General features: G+C 35.7%; 1 protein-coding gene and 1 pseudogene across 2 annotated transcripts; one reads left to right on the top strand and one right to left on the bottom strand.

Annotated features, from left to right (window-relative positions):
* Positions 1-9,267: 9,267 nt before the first annotated feature.
* Positions 9,268-16,314, top strand: LOC143533678 (1-phosphatidylinositol-3-phosphate 5-kinase FAB1B-like). Of its 2 annotated transcripts, XM_077028379.1 has the most exons (12): positions 9,272-9,391; positions 9,529-10,293; positions 10,393-11,064; positions 11,475-11,628; positions 11,729-12,073; positions 12,274-12,975; positions 13,068-13,399; positions 13,473-13,596; positions 13,683-13,853; positions 13,931-15,211; positions 15,344-15,607; positions 15,700-16,314. In XM_077028379.1, the coding sequence occupies exons 2-12, from the start codon at positions 9,695-9,697 to the stop codon at positions 16,006-16,008; spliced, it is 4,953 nt and encodes a 1,650-aa protein (XP_076884494.1). In that variant the 5' UTR covers positions 9,272-9,391; positions 9,529-9,694; the 3' UTR covers positions 16,009-16,314. The 2 variants fall into 2 exon arrangements, with proteins under 2 accessions (XP_076884495.1, XP_076884494.1); XM_077028380.1 differs by lacking the exon at positions 15,700-16,314 and having other exon boundaries at positions 9,268-9,391; positions 13,931-15,240; positions 15,294-15,491.
* A 501-nt stretch (positions 16,315-16,815) lies between these two features.
* Positions 16,816-19,421, bottom strand: LOC143533684 (pectinesterase pseudogene; annotated as a pseudogene).
* Positions 19,422-22,656: the final 3,235 nt, after the last annotated feature.

Raw genomic sequence — 22,656 nt, 5'->3', positions numbered from 1 at the left:
ATGTTTATCCAGTTGGATGGAATCATGAATTTCTGTGGGGTTTTTGCATGTGATATCATAACATAAGTTGGCCTTTTTCTTTTGTCTGAAAGTGTGTGTTTCACAAATAATGATATTCCTTGAATTAATCAAACACGTATTTGATGATCATGGAATCCACGGCTAGCTTCTTCAATAGAAAAACTTTGACCGTTTTGTAGTTGTGATCAAATTCAAGTGATTAATGATGGAACAAACTTGTCTTGTTTTGAACCTTTTGTAAATGGTGAATCAGCACCCACACCAATCAGTCTAATAGAGAAATAAATAAATAAAAATGTTTATTGAGAGCATAAATAAATACGAGCCTCTCATATAAGATTATTATCAAGAGACATGTACGATTATCTTGTTGTGGATGCTTTCGTCGTTTGTAACCCATATTGTATAATAATGTAGTTGGATATGTATAAATAGTTAAATCAAACATAATTCCCTTAAACACATAAAATAGTTAAATCAAGCAGATAAAATCATTAAGCATTTATTTTCTTTTTAATTAAACACTCAACTTGATACACATTAATTAAATTCCTTCACTAGATCATTAATTTTTTGGTTTGGTGTTAGTTTGCATGTGAAATACTTTCGGCTAACACTAATTCACATGTTAATTAATGGTAGCTAACATGTAAATGGGTGTTATTTTAATGTAAACCATTTATTGACATAAATTCCAAGGTTGGGGATTTGGGATGTGACTACTCTACAAAATAAACTATAATTCTTGTTATAGAACGTTTAAGCATTAAATATTCGATTCACCTATGTTATAAACACATGTCATCAGTCATCAGTTGTTAACATGTGAATGATTACAAATGTGCTTTCAAGCACCTAATCTTAAAACTCATCAACAAATCATGTGCTAATTTACGCGTGAAATTGTTTGTTCACATGTAAGAAATATTTAGTAATTCTTATCAAACACGTCTATAAGATTGAGTATTTAGCTTTTTCATGTAATATAAAATAAGGTATTTGAAGCTCGAATTTTTGTTGTAGTGATATTTTTATAACTTTATAATATATTAAGACGTCCCTACAGTTAAAATAGACCACGATGGATACTAGTTCTCAAAACACCATCTAAAATTCTTTTAATTTTATTTTGTAAATATGTTGAAAAACAACAACATTAATTTTTTTTCCCTACAAATATTTATATATTCTCATTAAACTTAAAATGATTACACTCAAATCAAACTACACCTTGAAACACCAATACATTAATTTGAATTCCTGATATATCTTCTCAAGAAAGCAACAAATAATATTTCAAGAGGTGTATCTCTATCTCCCAAAATGATTAGGAAATTTGTTAATAATGTTGAATTGATTATCAACAAATATTGAAACATACAATGCTTAAGTAACACAAGTTTAGGAGATAAGAAAAAACGAAATAAAAGATAGGCCTTGAAAGTGCCTAAGCCAAGTAGCCAACGTTTTTATATACGCCTATATGCTAACGCCTATATGCTAAGAAGTCTATTTTTTAGGGTTAACAAATTAACGATTAATCAAGTGTAATCGAACTAATTGAACAAATCGAACTAAATCAAATCGAATTAAATCAACACAATCATGCCAAACCTAAGACATTATTGATAGTTGAGTTTTTAGTTTTGGCATGACCGGAAATTTTGACCGATTTCGATTAGCATACCACGCAAAGTCGATTAAATCGATCCAAACCGACTTTTGTAACATCCCAAAAACTCCAAAATAATATTAATTATATTACTTAATAATAGAGGGAAAGTTACTCGGGTTATCAGGAAATAAATAATAGAATAGGAGTTGGTATGGGTCGGGCTAGTGTTGGGTAATGGATGTGGGTTATGGACTTGGATTAATAGAGATGGGTTAAATGAGAATGGGCCTTAGGTCCATGGGATTTCAGGGGTATAAATATCCCCTAAACCCAAAATATCTTTCATTTTCACCAAACTCCCTAACACTCCAAAAACACACACACACACACGCCACAACTTCGCCGGCCGAGCCAAGGGAAGAATCGGGCAGGTCCGAGAGAGGGCGATTAGTGTGCTAGCAGGTTAAACGAAGATCCAAACAAGCTCAAAAAGGTATGATTCTTGATCTTTGAGGTTTAAAGATCCAAGCTTTTTAGTGTATAAGCGACCAAAAATGGTCGGGAAGCGTAGTGGGTGATATTGAACCATAGCAAGGGTGTTAAAATCGCTCAAAATGCTGAAAAAAAACCGAACAGCGGCCGTCTGGGCAACTTCGCCTTCATCTGGGCAACTTCGCCTTCAACGCGATGAACTTCGCCTGCAAGCTAAGTTCGCCTGATGGCAACTTCGCTGTAAAGTTAAGTTCCCCTAAGGTTCAACTTCGCCTGAAGCCAAGTTCGCCTGATGAACTTCGCCTGCAAGCTAAGTTCGCCTGATGGCAACTTCGCTGTAAAGTTAAGTTCGCCTAAGGTTCAACTTCGCCTGAAGCCAAGTTCTCCTGATGACAACTTCGCCTGAAGCCAAGTTCGCCTGATGGCAACTTCGCTGTAAAGCTAAGTTCGCCTAGCTGGTAACTTCGCCTACAGCTAAGTTCGCCTAAGGTTAACTTCGCCTAGAGCTAAGTTTGATTAGAAAATAAATTATAAAGCGATAAGTTAAAGTAAGCTAATACTAGGCCACCAGATTAGATCAGACGAGTATTGATACGTGTAACTTGTACAGTCAGCCAAGCTCAGTTAGAGAAGGGATTTACAGCTATCAGAAAAAGAAGCAGAATTCAGGTGAGTTTCTAGCCCCATTTATGTGTTACGTTTTCGGGGCTGTATGCATACTCAATATGTTTGTTAATACACTTATCCTAAGAGATAAGTGTATGCCTTATATGGATAATGTGAAATATATGAATGATTGCTTGATGGTACGTGAACGATCTTCAGATATTGCATGTACTGTCAGGTTGCAGCGCTAAGAATAAGATAAGTATGTTATGTATGTTTATGTGTATGAACATGATAGAGATAATAGAAGAAAGAAATGATAACGTATGGTTGTATGGTTACGAAGAGGGTACCGAGCCCTAGTAATACTCGAGGAATGTAAGGCGTAATGCTCTTTATAACGTAAGATATGAAAGTAAGATAATACAAAAGAAAGTAAGAAAGTATGAACGAAAGGATATAATTTTATGTGTATGCCGTGTATGGTATATGTGATCGATACGAATGATTGCTTGACGGTACGTGAACGATCTTCGGATATTGCACGTATCGTCAAGGGAAGTGACTAGCTCCTTACATGGATATTAAATAATAAAGTATAGTGTTCCTTTTATGGAAGGTATAGTGTTCCTTTTATGGATAGTATAGTGTTCCTCCTATGGAAATTATATATGGTAGGGTAATGGTAATGGTTCTTTTAATAAATATTACGTGACGATCCTCCTATGGATATTTATACAAGGTTAAGGTAGTAATATGTGTCTTCGGATACGGGAAGTAATATATGGGAATAAATTGTATGATACCTGATTAACTAGAACTCACTCAGCGTAGCTGACTTTTAGTATGCACGCAGGTGAGCCGATTACAGAGCTAGCAAGAGGATGACGCATGGCATGGATTGAACGGCTGGCATCTGAAGAAAGAAGTAAAGATGTTTTAAATATAAAGTTTTGTGTTATGGTATCAAAGAAAAGATTTAATGTTTTGTAACAAATGATTGATGTTTTATATTCCGCGAAAAGTTTTAATAAACTCTGATTTGAAGGACTGTGTTTATGAGTAAATCCGACTCTAAAGTAGGGCTACCGGGTTCGGGGCCTTACAACTTCACTCTCCAATTTGTTCCAACTTGACTCATTCATAGTGTTTCTAATTTTTTTGCATGTCTAATTTGCTAGACGTGTTTGTATGTTTTGATTATATCATTGAGGTGTTTGCAAATATGGGTGCATATGAAACCGAAATAGGAGAACCCTAACCGAAATTGTCATTGTAACTAGACCGAAATAACTTAATACAATAAAAATCTGGTGGTTTGTTTTTATGGTTTTTCAAAAATTGGTTTTCAATTTCAGGTTTGCAATCAACCGAGAAACAAACTTTAGGTAATTTATAAAAATAAAAACCGGTGTACCCCAAAACAATTTGATCCAAATGGGTAATCATCGCTTATTCACTAATTAACAATAATAATAATAATAGGCACATGTTTCAAAACCAAGTTCTTTATTTCTGGTTGTTTTTTTTTTCACAAAAATCTTCAATTTCAAATGGTAAAACTATAACCGAACCGGACCCATGGTGAAAACTAAAACAAGAAAATCAAAATAGAACGATTTTCAAATGGATCATCAATTAATTGTTATAGAATGCTTCACGAGCCGTAAGGAAACCTTAGAAAAGCAGAAAACTAAAACAAGAAAATCTAAATTGAACGATTTTCAAATGGATCATCAATTAATTGTTAGAGAATGCTTCACGAGCCGGACAACTGAAGGAAACCTTAGAAAAGCAACAACCTTTTTTTTTTTTTAAAACAAAAGAGGTTCTATTTTGGTTTATAAAGTTCAAAAACAAATCTGAACTATCCATTGCATTTGCACACACTCATAAGTCATAACCAGTTATAGGGGGTATCTCTCTCTATTCTTGGAGGTTTTACCCTGTTTACATTTATATCCATTTAATGTTAATGGTTAGAATAACTAAAATATGAAGATTAAAATAATGATGTCTAAGATAAGTTCTCTAGTTATTTAAGGATATTTTGATAACAATCATAATAAATAATAAATTTGAATCATTTTCTTATTTTGTAATATTAAAATTTAAAAGTTTTATACATAATTCTATAAGTGTAAAATAGTATTTATAAAGATTGTTAACATTTAAAAGCTTTATACAGAAATTGTGTGATGGATGCTTGATATTTTAAACAACAATGGGATCACTTTCCATTCCGACCTCCACACTTTAGCTGTTTATCTTTGTTGATTCAAATGTACCGTGTTAAATACGAGCAAAATGTAACTTAATTTGAAATATGAACTAAAAATTGTAAATATCGGTTACATGTAGCCAAAGAAGAGTATTATCTGATGTTATTTTCATAGGTAGAGTCTAATCAATTAGGAAGTCTATTCGGGACAAGTCTTTTTGACGAGAGTTTACTCAAATAAACGCAATAAAAGTTAACGGATGGATGTTACATAGGGATTAAAAAGACTATTCGTTAACCCCATGATTGATGAATCCATGTTTGTAAAAATGTTGCCCATGCTAAGAAATGATATATCTTTTTCAAAATACGTATATAAAAGATACATGCTATAAACCGACATTATATAAAATATCACATAATCCACAAATGACATGATCCTTTGGTTCGTTGATGTAAATGTCCCGATGCACACCTAACACGCTATTCGTAATTGACAGCCTTGTATAACAACTCTTATACTAGTTTTAAATAAGCACAACTAGAGTCGATAAAAACATCTTTTACAAGCTAAACGTGACTAGAGTTAGTAACATATATATTTTAAAGGTCACTCAACAACACGTAAAAGTAAGTTTTTTTTAAACTTCTGCATTGAACTTTGAATGCAAAAAAATTTTTTTATATAAAAGTTTTCATCAACTTTTTTTTTTCATCAATGCAATAATTTATAACATAAGTCAGTTTTGAAATTGAAGTTGATGCCATTCTTTTTAAGACACTTGCACCTTATGATACACATTGTGGAGAGAGAAACACCCGAACACTCATATTGTCTTGTGATAGAAAATATGACTCATATGATTCTCATGACACTCTTTATTCGATCACCATAATCTTAATGAATAAGAAACTTTAAACTTCATCTCGAAAACACTAAAAAACCATTTGGCTAGCATGTACATATGAGAATAAACATGGAAAGCTGACAAAAGAGACATCTAGGGGGTGTTTGGTAGAGGAAATTGAGAGGTGAGAAATGGAATTGGAAAGAATTCTCTTGTTTGTTTATGAAAGAAAGAGGTGAGAAATGGAAATAAACCATTTCCATTTCTCTACAAAAAGCGGAGAATTGGATTTCTCTGATTTCATTTCTCAGCCTCACTCTCTCACGCCTCTTCCTCACTCTCTCCAACGATCCTATTATTGTTCGGCTTTGTTGTTTTGTTCATCAATACATAACGTGATCAAACATCCTCCTCTATAAAGGTCCAAACAGATTATCGATTGCTATCCAAACCCTAGCTCAATCGAACCAGAGCTCACAGTCAATTGACCGATGGCGATGCATGATTTAGTCACCGGCGGTGCGGCGTGTGCCGTACCTGGCTCTTCTTCGTCGTCAAATCCGCTCGGTGCTCTTGCGAACGCGCTAATTGGCTCTTCGTCTCAAAAGGTGCGGCTTATTTGCCGTTAGTTTTGACCTAATTGGAGTTAATTATGTTGAATTGAATCGTGTTGTTAGATAGAAATCATAGCAGATAGTTATTAGTTATTTACTTATTCAAGCTGTTGTAGTCAGGTAGTTGTTATTACTTATTATTGTTATTATTGGAATTGGATTATGTTTATGATGTTTAACTTGACTATACATGAGCTTGGCGAATTTTGACCTAATTGTGCTTAATTTGTTGATTTCAATCGTGAAGTTAGAAATGGTTAGGTAGATAGTTATTTACTTATTCAAACTTTTGTAATTAGGTTATTTAATTATTATTGTTGTTGTCAGAATTGAATTATATTAGTGATGTTTAACTTGATTGTACTCGAGCTTGAAGATGATTGCTGAAGCAGAATTGAGTTGTATTTATTGAGTTATGTACTCGTCCAAAAGCTTATCGTTAGATTGTTCTATTATTTTGACCTGAGTGTACTTAATTATGTTGATTTTAATCATGAAGTTATTTAGTTGTTCTAGCTGTTATAGTTAGGTTATTCTAATATTATTAGAATTGAGTTATCTTTATGATGTTTAATTTGACTGTACATGAGCTTGGAGATCATTGATTAAGCAGAATTGAATTGTATTTGTTGATACTGTACTCATCCAAAAGCTTATCGTTAGGTTGTTCTATCTATTATTATTGTTATTATTATCGGATTTGAATTATGTTTATGATGCTTAATTTGATTGTACATGAGCTTGGAGATCATTTCTAAAGCAGAATTCAATTGTACTGTACATAATTTGTGGTTCTATTGCTGTTAATTTTGACCTAATTGTACTTAATTATGTTGATTTCAATCGTGAAGTTAGAAATCGTAGGTAGATAGTTGTTTAGTATTCGAGCTGCTTTGAATAGTTAGTTAGTTTATTTGACACCAGAAAATCATAAACAAACGTAGGTTGCCCAAATACTCGAAACTGATTATTGCAACTTGTAGTTGAAGTAATCAGATAATTACTTCCATTCAAACACCTAGTATAAACTGTATTATGAGACTGAACACCGAACAGAATGGTGTAAGACTAATGGAATATTGGTCCCCTGTTTTCTGTTTGCTCGCAAGTTCTCTAGAGACGGGGCCATGCGGCTTCTGGCTGAAGGGAATTTTGATGCATCTGCTCTGCAACATACGACTCCATGACTGGTAGGAAATATCTAGATTGAATAGCAATTTGTCATCATAGATACAGTGTATACACAGTAACTGTCTAAAAATAGATGTCATTAAAATGACTTGTTCTCCCATCTTCAGGCATGTTTCTTTGAAAACGAACACGTTGTTGTAAAATGAATAATAAGTGACTAAGCCCAAAAAAACGGGCTGGTGTTGCCATTGTGCAAAACCAACTAAGTTTTGTAAGTGGATGGTATCTTATGAAGTGTTTGTATTATTTCTTTCTTTTTACTGGATTCGGTTGGTAATCACCTCATCCGTGCATATCGTTAACTGTTATAATTCTCAGTTTATTTCCTATGTACCAAATAAGAGAAATGATTCTCAGCTATATTTCTCTACTGAAATCTCTGTACTACCAAACAGAACAGTCAATTCTCATTCTCCAGACTAATTCCCTTTCTCTGCAATCCCATTTCTCTATTCCATTTCTCTACAATTCCATTCTCTGTACCAAACACCCCCCTAAAACCTCCTAAGAATTTTTATGATTTAACTTTGATCTTTTTACAAATTAACATACTTAGAGCATTCACATCTCATACCCTAAATTTATGTGAGGAGAGTATGCAAATTATAGGGTGAAGTTTTGAGTGGTTGTGAGTGTAAATTATAGGGTGAAGAGAAAAATATAGTGATTTTTTGTAAATTTGGGAAACATTGTTTACCCCTATTTATTTTTTAATATTTGTTGGATTGGTTGTGAGTAGAGGAGATAAATGTAGTGTTTTTTAGTGTATTTATAGAGATAAGGATGAGGAATGGGATGAGAATGCTCTTATACAAGATTAATATGATCCAAATCCTTAGGTTTGAATCTAAGTGACATTCATTGGACAAGCTCCATCACAAACTTCACTATTGTGGACGAAGTTTGCCAAGTTGTAGTTTTTGACTGCAAACTTGTAACAAACAACCAAAGTGGGTCCCAATATCCCATCTCTCTCTCTCTCTCACACACACACACGCACACACACACATATATATATATAATAGTTTTAATATTTTTAATGGGTTTGTAGAGGTTTGTTCTTATAATAAAAAATGAGGTTTTTTAGAAGAGTTTAAAATTTGATGTGAAAATGATATTTCGGTTTACATGAGTTTATTATTGTAGATGTTCTTATAAAAGTTGACAAAAGAGGTGTCTAAAATCTCCTAACTTTTAATGTTTTCCAAATGAAGAGAATTATACATACAAAAAGATTAACACTATATAATGAAAAAAGAAAAAGAATTATATTATAAGGTAAAAATAAAACTTGGTACAACAACATTATTAGAATGAAAGTTCTTAGAAGCTCACGTCATAAATATCCAACTCATTTCATACTCACGGGATTAACCTTTTCTCCTTTCGCAAATCCCGTAAACTGATTGATTTTTACGGGAATAATAATAATAATATTTATATTTATATTTATACTTTTAGAGATTAGATTAGGATGAGTATAGGTCAAAAATAGAAGAATCGTGTATTACAATAATAACAATAAATAATAAATAGTAAGTCGTGAACAAACCCGGTTTCGGTGTGGTCGTGTTGTATAGGTTGGTTCGATAAATATGGTTCCGTCCGATTGAAAGTAAAGAAAAGAAAAAGCGGTGACATTGATAAATAATAACAATAACAGTAAAAGTCGTCTTCTTTCAATCCATCTACGGTCCCTCACAGTCTCCATCGATCTCCTCCGTTTGTACGATTCAACATATGCCAACCAAACAGGTTTTCAGTTTTCAAACCGATTGCAAAGGTAATCTTATTCTTAATCTTATCAATCCAAACCCCCTTTTGTTTTCAACTTAAACCTAATTCCACCTTTTCCCTTCACGGGACTTCCCTTCACTCCTTATTCACTTTCCTTTCTTTCGATTTATTATTATTTTGCAGTATCAAGAACCACCCAAAGTTAGATGCTTTACGGATCAACTCCAAAATTCCCATCTGGGTTTTGTTTTAATTAACCTCAATTGAATTGGGTTTTCTTTATTTGATATGATTGTACACACATAGATGAGTATTTGTATTACACAATGGCTGTGATTAGGTATAGTCCATGGATGCAACCGACAACCCTTTATCTGATCTCTTAGGTGCCTTGAAATCTTGGGGGGTCCCTCGGCGGTCTGACCACCCCGTTAACGTGTCGAGGGACTTTTGGATGCCCGATCACAGTTGCAGGGTATGCTACGACTGTGATTCCCAGTTTACCTTGTTTAACCGCAGGCATCATTGTAGGTTTTGTGGTCGTGTTTTCTGTGCCAAGTGTACGCCGAATTGGGTCCCGGTGACACCGTCTAGTGATTCGAGTGGTGTGAGGGAAGAGTCGGGGAAGATTAGGGTTTGTAATTATTGTTTTAAGCAATGGCAGCAGGGTGGTTTGGCTGATCATGAGATCCAGGCCGGGAACCTGGATCTTAGCACTTCACCTTCTGCTGCTAGTTACATCAGTACCAAGTCCAGTGCCACTGCTGACAGTAGCTGCGTAACGTTTACGACTGCGGTTAGCTCCTTTCAACAAACTCCTAATCATTGTCAGTCTTTAGTGATGGAATCAAATTTTGATGAGCAAAACACCGTAGCAACGAAGAATGATGAACAACAAGTTGATGTGGGAAGTCATTCTCCTACTCGAGCTGGGTTCGACATGAACAGGTTTAGTTACATCTTGTTTTATCACTTTTTCTCTGCTTGAAAAATGAAGTTTTTTTTATAGAAATTATGATATATATGTGAATGTTTTATTGACACTAGGGGAGATGAGTTGGCGGATGACTTTGCTTATTCAGGACAGCTGTCACAGGTTGATAATGCATATTATGATGAACTACAATTAGATGACTATGGGTCCCGCAAGGTGCATCCGGATGGAGTTGCTGCTGATTCAAGCAGCTCTTCATTACAAAACAGTTTCGAGAAAAAAGATGAACATGACGTTGGTGATGAATGTGAAGCATCATCGTCCTCGTTATATGCTGCACAGGAAATTGATTCTGAACCTGTGGATTTCGAGAACAACGGAGAGCTATGGCTACCTCCTGAACCTGAAGACGAAGAAGATGAAAGGGATGCTCTTTTATTTGATGACGATGACGGAAATGATAACGGTGATGGTGTTGGAGAGTGGGGATATGGCAATTTGGGGAGTGGAGAATTTCGAAACAGGGATAGGTCGAATGAAGAACACAAGAAAGCTATGAAGACTGTAGTTGATGGACACTTTAGAGCATTAGTATCTCAGCTGTTTCAGGCTGAGAACGTTGCTGTAAATGATGAAGAGGAGAAAGAGAATTGGCTAGAAATTATAACATCACTTTCATGGGAGGCTGCATCAATGCTAAAACCAGACACAAGCAAAGATGGTGGGATGGATCCTGGTGGTTATGTCAAGATCAAGTGTTTAGCTTCTGGACGTCCTTGTGACAGGTACAATTTTTTGCATCAATACTATATTTATAATTTTGTAGATGCATTTTAAGTTGATTGTATTGAGGATTTTAGCTGAGCAATATCAGTCATTATAATTGTGGAGCAGTTCATAGTCATACGTGATATACTTGTATTGTTTTGAATATGATATGCTATTCGTCTTTCTATATTAAGATGCTTATCATATTTTGTTTTTCTCGAGTCTACTGTAGTATGCCAATTACAACATTAATATATAGGTTCTGTCTTTGTGTATTGTTTTGTTTATTTGTGGCTTACACTAATTAGTTTGAGATAAGAGGCTTCTTGTTGTTGTCTTAATTATTTCATTATGAAGAGCTGACTTTTGTTTCAACATGATTTTGCACTTCTCTTTTTCTTCTTGTAACGTTTCATCTTTTTTTCAGTATGGTGGTCAAAGGAGTTGTTTGTAAAAAAAATGTGGCTCATAGACGAATGACATCAAGAATAGAAAAGCCAAGGTTTTTAATTCTAGGAGGGGCACTGGAGTATCAGCGAGTATCTAACCTTCTATCAAGTTTTGATACTTTATTGCAACAGGTTGCAGTTTTTTTCTTCTTTCCCTCCTTTTTCATTGTTCATCCTAGTGTTGGTTGAACTGAGATATCACTTTAACATTTTACGTAATCTTTTTGTTTAGGAAATGGATCATTTAAAGATGGCGGTGGCTAAGATAGACTCACACCAGCCTGATGTTCTTCTGGTAGAAAAATCAGTTTCACGGTATGCACAAGAATACCTTTTGGCGAAAGATATATCCCTTGTTTTGAATATAAAAAGGTCACTATTGGAGCGAATAGCCCGTTGCACCGGTGCTCAGATAGTTCCTTCAATCGACCATCTTTCATCTCAGAAATTGGGATACTGTGAAATGTTCCATGTTGAGAAGTTTCTAGAAGAGCATGGGAGTGCAGGGCAAAATGGGAAGAAATTGGTCAAGACATTGATGTACTTTGAAGGCTGCCCAAAGCCATTTGGTTGCACGGTAAGTTATTGCCATTTGGTTTCATTGTATTTGGAAGCCACCCATGTATTGAAACCACTCTGTATATATCTGGTTTCAACGAGTATTATAAAAAAAAACATGTCTAATGACGGAAGACAAGAACGCCATTGCATTTAGCTATCAGTAAGCAAGTTTTACGTTTTAATGTGTGTGACAATTTGTTATTTTGATTTTGTCAGATATTACTACGAGGTGCAAGTGGTGATGAGCTGAAGAAAGTGAAACACGTGGTTCAGTATGGAGTTTTTGCAGCCTATCATTTGGCTTTGGAGACTTCTTTTCTTGCTGATGAAGGAGCCACACTTCCAGAATTACCCTTAAATTCTCCACTAACTGTTGCACTTCCTGAAAAGGCATCAACCATTGATCGGTCAATTTCAACAATACCTGGTTTTACTCTCTCCATGAAAGACAATGAACCACCTAGGACAACCAGTCTTCCTATGTTAGACGTGTTTACATCCATAATGAATCAAAAGTCACAAACAATGCTCTTGCCCCTTGGGGAATCTAATAATCGTTTGTCTCAAAACAAGCCTTCTACTTCCATGCTTGACAATTCCACCCCAAATTCGGATGGTTCAGATGCACCAAAGGATTTCTCCGAAGTGGTAACGACAAATGGTGAAATGGTAAACACCTCAAAAATTGGTGATGACATGGACAATGCTGACCAGTTTTTGGAGGGAAAGAATGGTGGTGGTTCAAAGGAAGAGTTTCCTCCAACACCATCGGATCATCAGAGCATTTTGGTATCATTGTCATCTCGGTGTGTGTGGAAAGGGACCGTGTGTGAACGGTCCCACCTATTTCGCATCAAATACTATGGGAATTTTGATAAACCGTTGGGACGTTTTCTTCGAGATAATTTGTTTGATCAAGTAAGTTACTAACATGTTAAAATTTTCTTGTTATAAGAATTAGTTGCACTCTGAGATTTAATGGAATTGTGGTTCTTTTTCTTTGTTGGTAGGGATATAGATGTCCTCAGTGTGAGATGCCCTCAGAAGCACATGTACAATGTTACACACATAGGCAAGGCACGCTAACCATATCTGTGAAGAAACTGACGGGATTACCCTTACCAGGAGAAAAAGATGGTAAGATTTGGATGTGGCATAGGTGCTTGAGGTGTCCACGGGTTAACGGGCTCCTTCCTTCAACCCGGAGAATTGTGATGTCAGATGCTGCTTGGGGTTTATCATTTGGAAAGTTTTTGGAACTTAGTTTTTCTAACCATGCTGCTGCCAGCAGGGTGGCCAACTGTGGCCATTCTCTGCATCGTGACTGCCTTCGTTTTTACGGGTGATTATCTTTTTATTTTGATATCAGAATTATTAATAAATGTTTTTATGTCATGAGTACTTGTTGTTTGCAGGTTTGGAAAAATGGTTGCTTGTTTTCGGTATGCATCAATTAATGTCCACTCAGTTTACCTTCCTCCTTCTAAACTTGTTTTCAAATATGAGAATCAGGAGTGGATACAAAGTGAAGTGAATGAGGTTTGAGTTTTGATTGAAAGTAACTAATAGTGTGATCGACTTCGGTGATATTTTGTGTATTTTAACTGTACATAATGCATGTGCAGGTTGTTAGCCGGGCTGAGCTATTATTTTCTGAAATTCTTAACGCATTGACTCAGATTTCAGAGAAGAAATTTGGGAAAAAATCATCCAATAAACACACAAATATGACACAATCAAGACGCCACCTTGCAGAATTGGAAGAGATGCTACAGAAGGAGAAAACAGAATTTGAGGTTGCATATCCTACTTTTTTTTAATCAAGTTTTGCTAGATTTAGGGCTCACAACTATGCTATATGTAATATTTGTAGGAGTCACTTGAAAAGATTATAAATCAGAAAAGCCAAGGCATGATTGATATTTTTGAGATCAACCGATTGCGAAGACAATTGCTGTTTCAATCTTACATGTGGGACCACCGACTGGTGTATGCAGCTAGTGTTAGTAGCAACAGTTCTCGTGGTGATCTGGATAGCTCGAAATCTGAAAATGTGGATAAATTAAGTGAACAACTTGCTGATTCAGATATTAGTGAAACTGTTGATGGGAAGCAAAGTCAGCCTGAAGTAATGGTGGTTTCAAGCCCTAAAGACGAGAACAATTCTGAAGTAGGTGTTCATAGGGTGGTTTCTGAAGGGCAGTTATCAGTTATGGCTAGTTTATCGGACACCCTAGATGCTGCATGGACCGGTAACCCGCCGGGTTCTGATCTCAATGATTCAGATGATAAGGTAGATCATGCCGAAGACCATACACCGTCATCACTTCCATCTCCTACAGTGTCTACAAAGGGTTCTGAAAGTGTGGAAGATTCATCAAGCTGGTTTAGCATGCCGTTTTTAAACTTCTATCGTTCTTTAAATAAAAACTTGTTACCGACTACCCAGAAACTCGAAGCCCTAAACGAGTATAAGCCCATTTATATTCGTGAATCAGAACTCCAAGGTGGGGCCCGGTTGCTTCTATCTGTGGGCATCAATGACATTGTTGTTCCAGTGTACGATGATGAGCCAACAAGTATCATATCATATGCGTTGCTGTCCCATGATTACGCTTCCCAGATGTCTGATGAAGTAAAAGAAGGGGAATCTATTTTTTCATCACAATCTGCTGACTCAGCAATGTTTCAGTCATTCAACAGTTTTGATGACGCGACACTTGAATCTGTTAAAAGCGGTGGTGATGAGAGTTTATTATTATCCATGTCGGGATCTCGTGGGTCTCTGGCTTTAGACCCTCTATCATACACAAAAGCGTTGCATGCAAGAGTTGAGTTTTCAGATGATGGTAAAGTGAAGTATGGTGTTATCTGTTACTATGCCAAACGGTTCGAAGCATTAAGGAGGCTGTGTTGTCCTGCTGAGCTGGATTATATAAGGTCTTTAAGTCGGTGTAAGAAGTGGGGCGCACAAGGTGGTAAAAGCAACGTTTTCTTTGCAAAAACTTTAGATGACCGGTTTATAATTAAGCAGGTTACAAAAACAGAACTGGAGTCGTTTATTAAGTTTGCTCCTGCTTACTTTAAGTATCTTTCTGAATCAATTGGTACCGGTAGCCCTACTTGTCTTGCAAAGATTCTAGGCATTTATCAGGTATCCGTTTTTTTTTCTCCTTTTCTTTTGTTGTGGTATGAATCATTGTCTTTTATGTGAACTTTGTTTCTGTTTCGTGTAGTTTTGCGGTTTATTTATTAACGCGTGAGTATTTTGTGTGTGTGTGTAAAGGTGACTAGGCAAATGAAAGGGGGAAAAGAAATGAAAATGGACGTGCTTGTTATGGAGAATCTTCTGTTTGGAAGGAATTTGTCGCGGCTTTATGACCTTAAAGGATCTTCAAGGTCGCGCTATAATCCTGATTCTAGTGGGAGTAATAAGGTTTTACTTGATCAGAATTTAATCGAAGCAATGCCAACTTCTCCAATATTTGTGGGAAATAAAGCTAAACGGCTGTTGGAACGAGCTGTTTGGAACGATACTGCGTTTCTTGCTGTAAGTTTGTTTGATGATATATAATATGTTTGTGAACTTTATATTAGATATGAAGATGAAGATGTCATATTTTTATTGTTTTTGATTTGCAGTCAATTGATGTGATGGATTATTCATTGTTGGTTGGGGTAGATGAAGAGAAACATGAACTGGTACTTGGGATTATTGATTTCATGAGACAGTACACATGGGACAAGCATCTGGAAACATGGGTGAAGGCTTCTGGGATTCTCGGAGGGCCAAAAAACGCTTCTCCAACAGTGATTTCACCCAAACAGTACAAGAAAAGGTTTAGGAAAGCAATGACAACATACTTCTTGATGGTGCCGGACCAATGGTCTCCGCCTGCTGTCGTGCCAACCAAGTCCCAGACAGATCTTTCTGAAGCCGGGAATGAATGAATATGTATGTATATTTTGATGATTGTCGGTTATATATCTATAGTTTCTTTACAAATCATTTTTGAGCATCAATCAGTATTTTCTAAAAAGATGGATGTTATTTGTTGCTTGCATGCATGGATGGTGGTGAAGAAGAAAAAAAAAGGCATGAAAATTGTTATTAGGCCAAGAAAGTTTTGTACATTTGTGTTTGTTTATGTTGGTTCAATGTGTATATTTGATAGTCAATATTGCTTTTATTGTTTTAATTATGGAGTGTTGCATGCTAAAATTGTGGTTGAGAATAATGCTTGGGGTATTTCTAGAGTGCCATTTATGAATTATTTCCCTAACTATTTTAATTATAGTAATTTGGGAGACTGAATACATAAAAACAACTCGTGGCACTTTTGAATAGATGAAGCAAAAGTTTGAAACCTGTTTTATTTCTGGAAAAAAACTATTGAGGACAGGTGTTTAGTGTTTTTAATTTTGTTGCTAATGATATTTAGGTGTGTAAAAGAACCGAATGTTCATTGAAGCGTTTCATGAGCCGTTTGACCGGAGTTCGTTTATGTTTATTTAATAAATGAGTGAACTTGAACAAAAAATTTGTGTTCGTTTAATTAAACGAACGGACATGAATACATGTTTCGTCCATTCATTTTTTCATATATGCTCATTTTTGTTCGTTTATCTTTGTTCAATTATATTCATTTGTGTTGGTAAATGGGTTGTTTAGATTTTAAATAAATGAACATGAACACAAAATATTTGTTCGACTGAGTGTTCGTGTTCGTTTAAATCTAAATGAACGAACATAAACATACCTCATTCGATTCGTTTACGGGCCATCCTGGTCACCAACCAGTTCTCTTTCAAATAAAAATAGTCTCATAAAAACTAATTAAGATACATGTAGTTGTCAGATTACTCAATCGATCTCTCGTTTATTATATCAAAATGTTACATCCATCACTCTTTAGCCGTATATATATCCAGCATTAATTTTATTACTTATACATATTATCAAGAAGTAATAACTATAAACCAGACCAAAATGGGAAACCAGTAGATAGCAACCAAGTCCAACCGTTAACGAATTTTGTGACAGCTAAAGGTTTAGCCTCATTCCTATCCTTGATCACACCCCACCCTTTCCACTTAACCCTCTTCGACGTATCCGCCCCAGGCCCCTTGTTTTGGTACTCGCGATAATACAACGTATCCAACGCAAAGTCACCATCCCAAGGGTGCCATCCTTCCTTCTTTATCACGTCACTAATCATCGTTCGCATCACCACTGTTCTCGAAAACTTCTTCCAAGGCCTTCCTAGATACGTTGGAAAGTTCCCTTGAACCGGTTTTAAATCAGCAGCCGCACCAATGTTGCACTTTTGAATCACAATGCCAGTGTCTTGGTTCTTATCGGTTCGCCCTTGTGCTGTCACCATGTTAGCTTGACCACGATTGGGCTTGCGGGCCATGATGTCACATAACTGGAAAACTGCTGCTGCGTTGCCGAATATGAAGTCAACCGTGCCTGTCACCAGGCACTTGACGTAGAATTGTCGGTCTGTGTGGACATAAAGGGTGTCTTGATAACCTTCAATGCTACATTTGTAGAACGCAGATTGATCTGATGAAACACGTAATGCCACCGCTTGATGCCCCGAAGCCCCTGCTGTGTTTTCAAATGTGATATCGCGTGCCAAGAATCTATTGCCCATCACCGCTGCATGTATGCATGCCAATGTCGTTATCTTATGGGTCATGCTATAGCTACATCACCCCCATCTGATTTCACACCATCAAATGGCCGTTCATAACAGACGGACAGTCAATTTGAACAAAAAATTTTCAAACTCTTGAAAGCTATCTTTCCTGAACAATATTCGGACGGTCGTTCTAACCATTGGGTCAAGCTATTGGTAAGAAAGGCCGGACAACATCCGGATGTTCGTTTTGAACTTATGACCATAGATGGTCAAATTTTGAATTATTATTTTTTCTTTTGTTAAAACGGCCATCCGCTCTTAATCCTAATGGTTGTTTGAAACAATTTGGGATTAGATGTCAGACAGTGTGTGTATTAAGCTAATTAATTACCTACGGTTGCGGAGTTGAGGGTAGTGGTACCGTCTTTGCTTGCCACATTCTTGCTCCCGGTTATAATGGTTTTACCTCTTCCCGCCCCAACAAGCATGATGTTTTGTTTGCCTTTTGGAATTTGGATATACTCCTTGTATGTATTTAGAAAGACTATATTAGTTAGGGTTTATTGATAATATATAGATATAACGGGAAATATTAACGTACAAATGAAATTAACATATTATATATAAATAGGTAATTTTAAATTTTTTAATAAGGTTTGTGGATTTGTTGTTGTAAAAGAAACAGAGTTTTTTATAAAAAGTTTGAAATCTAATGTATTGCTGATGTGACAGTTTGTAAAGGTTTGTTGGTGTAAACGCCGTTACACATGCCTTCACTCTATGCTGAATCATCCGTGAAAGCTTGCCAAATCATCATCAGATTCAGATACACTAGTATAGTGGATCACTTATTTCCAACAATAGTTCCAAAAACCACCCAAACGCCATGCATTTTCATGATCACCCACCAAACCAAAAAAACAAGTTCACCATATTCTGTACCTTGTAAGTCCCTGCCATGATCTTTATCACGTATCTCTTAGCACTTTTGTTTGGGGCAGCCTCCACCGCTTCCGCCACCGTCTTAAAGTTCCCCTTCCCGTCTTTTGAAACAGTCACATTCGCCTTCACGCCTTTAAACCCCAACAGTTTCCTGTCTCCAGCCGATAACCATTCCGGCCACATGATTTCATTTTCCCTCCTTAACTTTCGACCCCGATTACTTGCCTCCGGGTTGTTGGCAATGTCTATATCTGTCATGTCCTTAATCATAGCCAGCACATTGCTACACATCTTTCCCCCATGCTTCTGGCCTTTAATAACCAACTTTCGTATCCGCTTAATCACATAATCATCGTAAGATAAGCCGTCCAAACAAGTTTCCTTATTAGCTATAGTGGTGCTCATTAAGGTTTGGAGGTCACCCGCTTACTCAAGAAGAGGCTTCTTCGTCGGGTACTCCCTTAGGTAATCGATGACAGTGTCGAGTTGTTCTAGATTCGCAGCTTCCATATCTAAGCAGTCATGAAGAGCCATTTTGGCACGTTTGGTGTGAAGGCTGGCTTCAATGGTTGCCTTTGTCTTGTCGATTGTTAGTTCGATTACATCTTTCTTAGTTGTGATGTTTTGGGTCGCATCTGAGACGGTCTAGTAGCATATGTCTGGATACAAGGTGGTGGTGCATGAAGAAGTGATAATATTATTAATGTTGGAGCTTGAAGTTCCATGGCTAATGGAAGTTGGTAGTAGTGAAACAAAAAGAATTAAAAGTGGCATGATTCTTTTGCTATGAAAATAGCTTGTTTGATTGTTATACTGTTATCATATAACTAACGTTATTTTGTTTATTTATTTTTGTTTTTGAGAAAATTAATTGAGAGTGGTGTTTTACTAGAATAGTTAAGAAAGTGGGTAAAATCAGTTAATAGTTTGGGATAGGAACCGTTTCCGTAACATGCATGCTAATTTCTTTTGATTAATCACGTTTTTCATGTTTCTTTCATCTTATTAGTTTTTAATTAGTTGATTAACCATGAGTATTAAATTAAAGTAATTTATCATTTTTGTGTGTATATTTCTAGGTTAATTAATTTCAAATGCATTAATTATTTATGTCGATTGTTTCGTATGGCTATATGTATATATGGGGTTTGCTGATTAGGCCAACATTCGTTTTTTGATGTTTTAAGATGGAAAACCTCCTCATTTATAGTTACGTGTACATACAACATTTGATTATTCTTTTTGTTGATTAAAGTAATTCAAGTGACACCAAATCTTTAGGAACTAAATTAGTAAAACCAAACCAAATCGTACATGTGGTTCCCGTCTGATTTCACATGTATTTTATTACTAAACAAATGAGGATAATGTATCGAATGACTTATTACCGACGAACATAATCCATCGGTCGAAAGAACCTATTTAGGATCTTGGGCAACATGATCTTTTTAAAAATCACGCCTAATATTTCACAATTAGTGTCAATAGATATTCTTTCACATTTGGTGTGTTTAGACTTCTCAAGCCCAGAGAATGTTACCCAAAATGCAAGTAGGAGACGTGTAAGTCGCTCCAGGTGAAACATGCATGACGAAACCAGACTCACCAAGTCCATATAACTTTACATGGTCTCCAAACCAAACTTCCCAAGTTCAGGTTCCCTTCAAAAGCGTGATTCCAAACTTCCCAAGTATGGTTTGGTGTTCCCATAGTTCGCAACTCCCAAGCTCGACCGGGGTGGCATGGTTAATTATTATTTTAAGCATTCACAAGTTTTGCATTTGAAGAAAGTGTTTTCAAGTTAAGATTCAAACATGTAACATGTTGAGACCCATATTCACCCTGTGTTTAGAATGCATGCTTCATTTCCTTTAATTTCACACACATATTAAGGTATAACTAAGATCTTAAAGTTGGTTTCCTGACTCAAGTTGTTACCGGTGATGGACCACTGGTTTATGTGTTGCATATTACTTGTTGCATCTCTTGTTTGTTTGTAGTTTTACCTGTTTACTTCTTGCTTGGCATCATGTTTGGTTCTATTCACGACAATGATGGATCTATTAATAATGAGGTGTCAAGATCTTATTAATAAACTACTTAAAAGTCAAACTCAAATAAGCAGTCTAGAATTTTGTATTAAGTTGAAAGAAACAGAGAATTATAAGTTTGGGCCAGCTCTATGGAGTTGATTTTAAATGTAAAAAACAAAACTGGCTTTATAAATGGTAAATCTGTTAGATCTGTGTAACAGATGTTGTGTCAAAGAACCAATGGGATGGGTGTAATTATGTATTTATGTGTTGTACCATCCTGGATATTGAATTCTGTATGTGAAGAGTTGTATGCTAGTCAAATTTTATCTATTATTGCTGCTAATATATGTGGAGTGAATTAAGCAAAACTTATTGTAAAATAGATGGTTTTATTGTATACAACTTATATAAACAAATCAACTCTATTACTCAAAATGGTTCTGCCATATCTGGTACTCCTAATTAGTTATCACAAAGTGAATTCTATGTGGAGACAATATGATAATCTCATGAAGCTCCCTAAATGTTTTTGTTGTGCCTCCCATTAGATTAGAACAATGAGTTTAATGATCATAGGATTAAACTCATGCAATACCTTATGGGGCTTGATGACATCTATCAACCTATCAAGACTACTCTATTGACTAAAGATCTTCTGCCTTCCATTGAGGATGTCTTTGCCACTATTGACTATCTCTAGTAAAGAGTCTCACAAAAGGTGTGGTACGTAGCTTCTTCCAATTGCCAACCTGTTGCCTTCAATGCTAAGTTAACAAAAGGAAACAAACTAACCAAATTCCTAAGTGCATAAGTCCTCTGAGCTAATTGGTTACTCACCTAACTATAACCTAGAAACCAAATGTTTTTAGAAACCAAAGTGTTTCTAATGCCTCCTCTAACTATGAATGCCCTAAGGACATTACCAAATCTATATCTCAACCATTTACTTCTGACCAAGTTGTTAGAATTATGACCCTTATATCTGACAAAATTACTATTGGATTCTTCGATTAACATGTTAGGTTGGTTAATCCAATGAGTTGCATGTAATTCAATTTTCTTTGCTAATGTCGTCCGTAGAGAATTACTACAATCCAATAGTCGGATTGTTAACTCTAGAGTTAACCAGCATATATACAGTCAAGATTAACTGTAGGTATACAGTCAAGATTAACTGTAGGTCCTCTATAATGGATCTCACAACTTTACTCGGATCAATTGGATCTTAGTCTTGCAAACACAAAAGAAAGAAAGAGAGGTTATGAAAGAAGTTGTTTTTATTTGAAGAGAGTTATCTAGTATATGTGAGTATATATGCTCCATATCTAAGTCATTATAAGATCATGGGCCCAAATGAACTTACCCAATGGACTTTTACCGTACAAAATAAACGTACTGAGTACATAATAGTAATAAACCAACTATAAGTAAACCGAAAGACATACAAAACCCTAACAATAATATAAATAATATAGAATATTAGCCATACATTAACAGCTGTTTGGATGTTTCTTTTTACCTAAAGTTGTCCGTGGGACATCATAATGGTACCAAGGTAAAAATCATGAGAATTAGGAGTCTATAGGTTAATAATGACATTGTTTTAAAAGATATACTTGTTATACTGATTATTTTATTAATCTTATATATGTAAATAGAAAGCTAAACAAAATAAAATGTACACCTTATTTATTGAATCACAATGTAGGATTTGTTACATCAGAAACTTATGATCATGACTAGTAAAGAAATAGGTGTTCTTTATGTGTTTAGTTCTGTTAGTGGGGACGATCAGCCAATCAGCCAATAAGTGTGTATAATAATGTTATCTCAAATCTTAATTTTGCTGAGTTGTAGCATAATAGACTTGGTCACCAAACAAACCAGTTCATCTAATCCTTGTGAGATATGTTAAATGGCTAAACAAACTAGATTGTCATTCTCATCTAGCAACTGCGAATGCAGTGGATTAG

The sequence above is a fragment of the Bidens hawaiensis genome, unplaced genomic scaffold (genome assembly GCF_021521415.1).
Source record: "Bidens hawaiensis isolate Kalapana, Puna unplaced genomic scaffold, B.hawaiensis_p1.1 tig00009828_1, whole genome shotgun sequence".
NCBI classification, from domain to species: domain Eukaryota; kingdom Viridiplantae; phylum Streptophyta; class Magnoliopsida; order Asterales; family Asteraceae; genus Bidens; species Bidens hawaiensis.
The sequence above is the reverse complement of the archived record's forward strand: the minus strand, read 5'-3'. Positions and strand labels throughout refer to the sequence as shown.

Coding starts and splice junctions, on each gene's coding strand:
- LOC143533678 (XM_077028379.1), top strand. CDS start 9,695: ATGGATGCAACCGACAACCCTTTATCTGATCTCTTAGGTGCCTTGAAA. Junction 12,976..13,067: donor GAGATAATTTGTTTGATCAA/GTAAGTTACTAA, acceptor CTTTGTTGGTAG/GGATATAGATGTCCTCAGTG. Junction 13,854..13,930: donor AGGAGAAAACAGAATTTGAG/GTTGCATATCCT, acceptor TAATATTTGTAG/GAGTCACTTGAAAAGATTAT.